The 6805-nt window shown below is 37.7% G+C and overlaps 1 protein-coding gene across 1 annotated transcript; it reads left to right on the top strand.

The window, feature by feature from the left end:
• The first annotated feature begins 4622 nt into the window (after positions 1-4622).
• On the top strand, positions 4623-6579 carry LOC113348789. Its single transcript, XM_026592660.1, has 2 exons — positions 4623-4761; positions 4853-6579. Exon 2 carries the CDS (start codon positions 4873-4875, stop codon positions 6427-6429), a length of 1557 nt encoding a protein of 518 aa, XP_026448445.1. The 5' UTR covers positions 4623-4761; positions 4853-4872; the 3' UTR covers positions 6430-6579.
• Positions 6580-6805: the final 226 nt, after the last annotated feature.

A 6805-nucleotide genomic window follows, 5' to 3' on the forward strand; every position in this document is an offset into this window, starting at 1 on the left:
ATCATCCAAAAAGGATCTACAAAGTTATGAAAATATCTATGAAGAGAAGTATTCCAAGTATCCAAGTGCCCAAGTCCAAGAGAAGTGGAAGAAGTGCGACGAAAAGGAGCAAAACGCTCAAAATCAATAGACGGGCCAAATATGGATCTTAACTCATTCAAATTAAGGATTTATAATCATCAACTTTAAGAGAATTAAAAGGTAAAAAGAATGCAAAAAGAATGAGGTCATTCCGAGTTCGGATGAAGAAGTTGTGGCCAAAACAAGCTTTTATTGAATACCGAAGACAATAAAGTTCGCAGACGGGTTTCATACTTTAATTCCGAAAGTATCTGCTGTAATTTAAAGTTTGCGAACTGGGTTTGCGAACATAGCAAGTGGAAAACGTGTATTAACACTTTGGAAGGCCTAAGGGCACGTTTGGTTTCGCTAGTTCGTGTTTTCGGGTCGGGTTCTTGAATCGAACTAAATACTTGGAGACCAAGCAATGTAAACCTATAAAAAGGTATTAGGTTATGTAAAATAATCAAATCTCATATCACAAGTTCTACATCAAAAACCTAGGGTTTACCCTTTTAGGGGGAAACCACCATTATTCATATTCTTTGTAATATGAGTAGCTAAATTCTTTGTTGATTAAGGATGAATTCAATGTTCCAAGAGTGAAGCTTTATTGATAATACAAATCTATTTGAGGTTTTAATTATCATCGTTTGTTTTCATTATATATAGGATTTATGATTGATTCTTAGATTGGTTTGGAGTGCATGCTAGATTAGTCTATTAATCATTCTATTGCTAGTAGTGAGTTGAGAGATCCGTAATTGTCGTGCATCTCCTACACAAGTAGAAAACATGAGACCTTGCAGAGGGATTCTGTAAAGCAATCGTGTGTGGAAACAACACCAGTAAGTGAACCGAGCGTACTGAGTTTAACTGCTAGAATCAAACCTAGATTCACAAACCCTAAAGCGTTCGATTGAGTTACACCTTGTAAGCGTACCTCAAGGCGGCTCAGTTGGATAGAATCCGGTGACTAAGCGTACATGTTATCCGGTGATACAAGGAATTTTGGGGATAGCAAAGCGTACCTGATAATTATCTTACAACCAAAACCCCCTTTGTTTTTTACTTTATTTTGCTGATCAAATAACCTATCAATTACACATCTCTCTGTGGGAACGATCTCTCACTACCGCTATATTACCAGTTAATTAGTGGGAAACATATTTGTTAATTTGTTGCATTAACGAAACGCATCGGCTTTCTACAATTGTAAAAAGAATTGTGTTAGACAGAAAAATGACTGCTTTATTGATCCAATGAGTAAGAAAACTTCTTCAAACTCTTCTTCCGTGACTAAAGGAAGTGTTGGATCAAAAGCGTCAATCGTTCCTGAGCATATTCATATCAACAATCCTGTTTCGGAACTAAAGACCAGTATAAATAGACTCAAGCACAACATTAAGAAGGGAAGGAAGGCGGCTGCTTCAGGTATCTCTTGTCCTCCTCTCGTTAACTCTCTTGAGATTAATTCTATTCACTTTCCTGATGATACTCAAGAAAAAAAAAGGAAAAATGTCAATACCCTTGATGAGCTATATGCTCGTCAAATTACAACTTGACTGCTTACAAATGTGCATCCTCTTTGAGACCGTGTGAGGATGCTCATAATTATCAAGAAATTCTTCTTCTTGATAAAGTGGTCTTTGTTGTATCTGTTGTTTTTCAATTTAAAAATAAAATGAGCATCTTATTGTTGAGCCTTGCTCCGGTTAAGTATTACATGATGTAATTGATCAGAACTCTTGAGAAATTTCTCTTTGTTGGCCTCTTTGAAAATCTTCGGTTTTCCTTATTGACATTTGTTTTGTTGACATTCAACAATTACCTTGTGCTCTATTTCTAACCTAAGTTGTACTGTCTTTAGAATTTGTTTTAATCAAAACATACTTCTAAATAGGCTCCATTTGGTTCTTTGGTTTTGAACCTGGTTCATAACCACAAATGTTCGTGTACCCGACCCTTACCAAACGTAAATGAGTAACCCTAGGTTTTCCCTATGAAAATCTCGTATATATATCATGGACTCCTTTTGATATATACTCATTCCGTAACATCAAGATTTTTTGAGATTTTATGGTGTGCACAATGGATGGATGTAAAAAGGATGACAAAGTTGAAGAGGGAAAAGTCATTGAGTTTCACGAGAACCCTGTTTTCATAACCTGCTACCATGCAGTCGATCATGAAAACGATCTTCCAGTTCAGATTTCATCTCAATTGGTTGGAAATCTTCTTCGAGATTTTGAGGTTGTTCGTGGTCAACTTGAAATTGCAACTAGGGTTTGGAATAACATATATTATGATTACACATAGCTATTGCAAGCGATTTTCATCTTGCGATGTTTTTAGAGTTATTTATTTAAATTCTAAAGTTTATTTGGAAGATGATTTTGCAGTATTAATATTTATTGGTTTTATATATTGCAAATAATGTTATGGGATATGTGTGTTTATGTCCGTAAACTATGATTGTCCCATATATGTGTCATGTACCCGTAGTGGAGGGGAGTGCCCATATCCTATTGTAGTCAGTAGTTAGCTTAATTAGTGTCAAGGTGTAATGTGTGGTTGGGATGTAACCTTGTGGGGGAATGGTGGTCGTCTGATTAGTTTGGGAAACCTAGATTTATAAGGGCAACTGCAGTGGTGCGAGTATAACCAAAGAGGGAAAAAAAGACCAAATTTTGGGTTTAGTCTGGTGTGTGACGCTACGGTGAAAAGACTAAATTTGGTCATACGTATATTATACGTTCGCCTGATGTGGGGCGTGGACTATACCAACGCCTGGTGTGGGACGGGAACTATACGTTCGCCCGGTGCAGAGATTCAAAAAGAAAAAAAAGTAAAAAAAAAATAAGAAAAATGGGGTGGAGGTATAAACCACGTTAAGCCCGCCCCATGCCAATTTGAAAATTTTAAAGAGTGGGGCGGAGGTATAAACCACACCCCACACAAAAGAAAAAATAAAGAAAAAAGCAGGCGTTCACTATACGTCCGCCTGGGGTGGGGCGTGGACTATACGTCCGCCTGGTGGTGGGGCGTGGATTATATAAACCCCCGATTATATTTGGGTTTGGTCTTGATCGCCGACCAAATTTGATCTGAATTTTAGTCTTTGATCAAATTTTGATCGATGGTCCGTCTCACTACGCCTATCCACTGGACTAAATATTTGGGTTTAGTCGTCCATTGTGGACGCTCTAAGGCCATAATGAAAATGATATCAAATTATTAATCAAAAATAGAACTTGGTTCTTTAGGCTGTGTTCTTTGAAATCAGAGAAACTTGATTCTCACGAATCAAGAGAGGTTTATCCTCAATCTATCCACCCTATCTTGTCATTGTACTCAGGTACATGACAATTGGTATCTAGAGCCGTTACGATTCCGCGGGTTTCTTTAATGGAGGTTGCAGATTTGGACGAGTTTTATCCAACAGAATTTACAGAAGCTGAGTTGTTATCACAGAATATTTATGCCTTGGAAAAACTTCTAGCTGCAGTATCAGAGAAGCTGGAGGGTGAATTTATTCGACCTCGTAATCAGGTAACTGCATGGATGAACATCTTATCAAGGAAATACTGGTAATGGAGCGTAGATTATATGATGAGAATTCAGAAGAAAGTCTTAGATTACTCCAATCAGTGGTTCAACAATTGAAGACGATGAAGAAATACATCGCTGACCACATGGAACCAACTGCTTCAGATTCAGTAAGTGATTCTACTCAGAAATCTTCAATTCCATTAGCTGAAGAAGAAGATGAATCTCTCGATTGCAAGTTGATTCCTCCTTTGTCCTTTGAAGAAAAAGAGAATTCAACAGTTCTAGACACACATGAACAATTTTTTTTCCCCTAATTGGAGTATTTTGAAGGATGCTTTTCAAATCAGAAACGTTCCTGGTAAAGAGATCCTGGATTTTTACAATCCAGTACTGGGTGAGCGTTTTTCTATTGTTCTCAATTCTTCTCATGTTATATTCGATCGTGGAAAAATATCTGAATCCATTAATGGGGTTTCTTACTTTGTTGGTGGTGACTATGAATTGTGTTTTGATATAGTTGTTGCTGGTTCATTGGTACCTCATATCTGTTCGATTTTATTGGTTAAACCCATTGAAGAAATTTTTCAGGTGCTTGCTCTTACAATGGGGTTGTCTAGTGATTCTATTACTTTTATGTTAGCTAATAATGGTGTTTCTGGTATTGCTTGGCATATGTTTGATAAAATGCTTCATTGTGTTACTGAAAACTGGATCGTAGTGATGCAACAATTGTCGCAAATGTATGAGGCCAAGAATTATTGTTACCCTTGTCTCGACTGCACTCGCAGTATATTTGATCGTGGGAAGGAAATTAAACTTCTACTTGAACTGGGTAAGGTGATTTACAAGTTAATAGTAGATGAAAGTCTCTTAATATTCATGAATTCTTCTCGCTCTATATACGATCGTGGCAAGGTGTTAGATAGTGGTGTTCGTTGGTTTATCATGGGCTTTACATCAGTTGCGTGCTTTGCCGTTTGCGGCTATTATGAGACCAAATTTCCATATACAATTGAAGTTTTTGAAGGAGCAACACTTATGATGCAGTACTACCTTACACTGGAAGCAAATAGTCAAGGCTGAGTGGTTAGTTTTGATCCTGCAGTTAGTCGTGACCTTGGTTCTCAAGTTGTTATTTCTAGTAGCGAGGTATCTTTCTTACTCTTGCAGTTTCCATGTGGATTACCTACGGTTATGAAACTTCTCCATTTTAGCCCAATCAAGGTTAGTGTTGGTGCAGGACACAGAAGCAATCTATCAATGATTATCGTGCAGAGTTTCAAAGTTAACGTTGGGTTTATTCCACTCAATACTGTTGCTACAGTTCTTCATGGGTTCTCTACAGGGCAACCTAGAAGTTCTTCAAATTATGTAATACTGCCTATTGGTGCTTATGGAATTCAGTTTCTTCGACTCATTAGAGCATCTTATTTACTGGATAGAATGGGTTCCTTCTCACCTGCATCTGCACCTTATGGTATTCTTACTATTCTGATGGAAGATGAAAAACTACGTCTTAATCCAGTAATTATTGGTTCTCACTCATGGTATTCTGCTCAACAAAAATCTAATTGCTATACTCGGTTGTTGGAAATGAGAAGCTATATACAATTCGAGTTCTGTATATGGACAATGGAGATAAAGCTGGTACTCGGTATGCTTTACATTCCAAATATGTTAATGTTAGTGGTCATGTTGAAGTGGAAATTCAAGTTGGTTTTAATTGGGTTCTGGAGCGTAACAAATGTTAGCTGGGTCAGTAAGGGTTTGATCTCAGTGGAAAGCTTGGTCGTAAAATGGAACTGTACGAGTCATCCGTTCTGGAAAGTTGAGGTCCACAATCTAATTACAGCAACTCTTATGAAGGGCAATATATTCTGGAAAAGTTTACAAAGTCTGGCGAAAGACAGTAATTACATCTTAATTCTTATGGGTTTACTTAAACACCCTAGCTCCAGTTTTTGTTGTAGTCGCGAATTGTATTTTGGCTCGGAGGAAACCCTTGGAAGAGTAGTGGGTATCAAGAAGGTGCTTGTACAGGTTCATGGTGGTGAAATTTTTTGTGCAGGAATCAGTATACATAGGTCCTTCCTAACTCTATCTCTTAGCACTAGAGCATTACCACCAGGGGTGCCAGACATCTTTGCTACATTTTGGGAGTCTCCTAGTTCATTTGTATTTGATAGGGGGAAATTTGTTTTACATCATGTATGGGGATTGTGGTACCAATCAAAGAAATATGATAATTGGGCAGATTTTAGGATTCATATTGAGGCTGTATTGAAACGGGCGGATCAAGTTTCTGCAGTTTTCCACATGGAAGAAGACAGAGATCATGAAACTCATGCCTTAGCTAGTCGTGGAGTTGCACCTCATATGCAGATTTATAAAGTTGTTATTTCTGGCGAAACGAGAACAATAACCAAGAGTAAGCTTACAAGCACTACTTGTACCAGTGATTACCAAGCCGTGCAATATGGAGATTGTGGGCCTGTTTACCATGGAAAGACAAGCAAGAGGGACTTCTGTTTCCTAGCGGGATTTATGGGGAGAAGCACTACCTTGTGTGATCATTTTTCTTCCCATGGAAGTAGTCTGTGGATTACTTGGCTTATAGTGGATATGTCCAAGGTACTCATGGGGAATTTAATTAACATTACGGCTAGTTGGCTCCTACATTCTACAGCTGACTTTCTAATACTCACGCCAATCTTATTAACCCACGTCCTTGAGGACAAGGATGCTTTGAAGGGGTCGGTAATGTCATGTATCCGTAGTGGAGGGGAGTGCCCATATTCTATTGTAGTCAGTAGTTAGCTTAATTTGTGTCAAGGTGTAATGTGTGGTTGTAACCATGTGGGGGAATGGTGGTCGTCTGATTAGTTTGGGAAACCTAGCTTTATAAGGCCACAGTCTGTAATGAAAATGATATAAAATTATTAATCAAAAATAAAACTTGGTTCTTTAGGCTGTGTTCTTTGAACTTAGAGAAGCTTGATTATCACGAATCAAGAGAGATTTATCCTCAATCTATCCATCCAATCTTGTCATTGTACTCAGGTACATGACAGCATGTCAAAAGTTAAGTCTATTATGTCAATATGCAAATATTGATGGAAAATAGAATGAACTTTTAAATTGCAAAATTAAGTCTATGATATCATTACGAAAATATTGATGAAATTAGAATGAA

The sequence above is a fragment of the Papaver somniferum genome, chromosome 2 (genome assembly GCF_003573695.1).
Source record: "Papaver somniferum cultivar HN1 chromosome 2, ASM357369v1, whole genome shotgun sequence".
Classification (NCBI taxonomy): domain Eukaryota; kingdom Viridiplantae; phylum Streptophyta; class Magnoliopsida; order Ranunculales; family Papaveraceae; genus Papaver; species Papaver somniferum.

Bases quoted from the DNA above. Each gene is read 5' to 3' on its own strand.
- LOC113348789 (XM_026592660.1), top strand. From the start codon at position 4,873: ATGATTATCGTGCAGAGTTTCAAAGTTAACGTTGGGTTTATTCCACTC.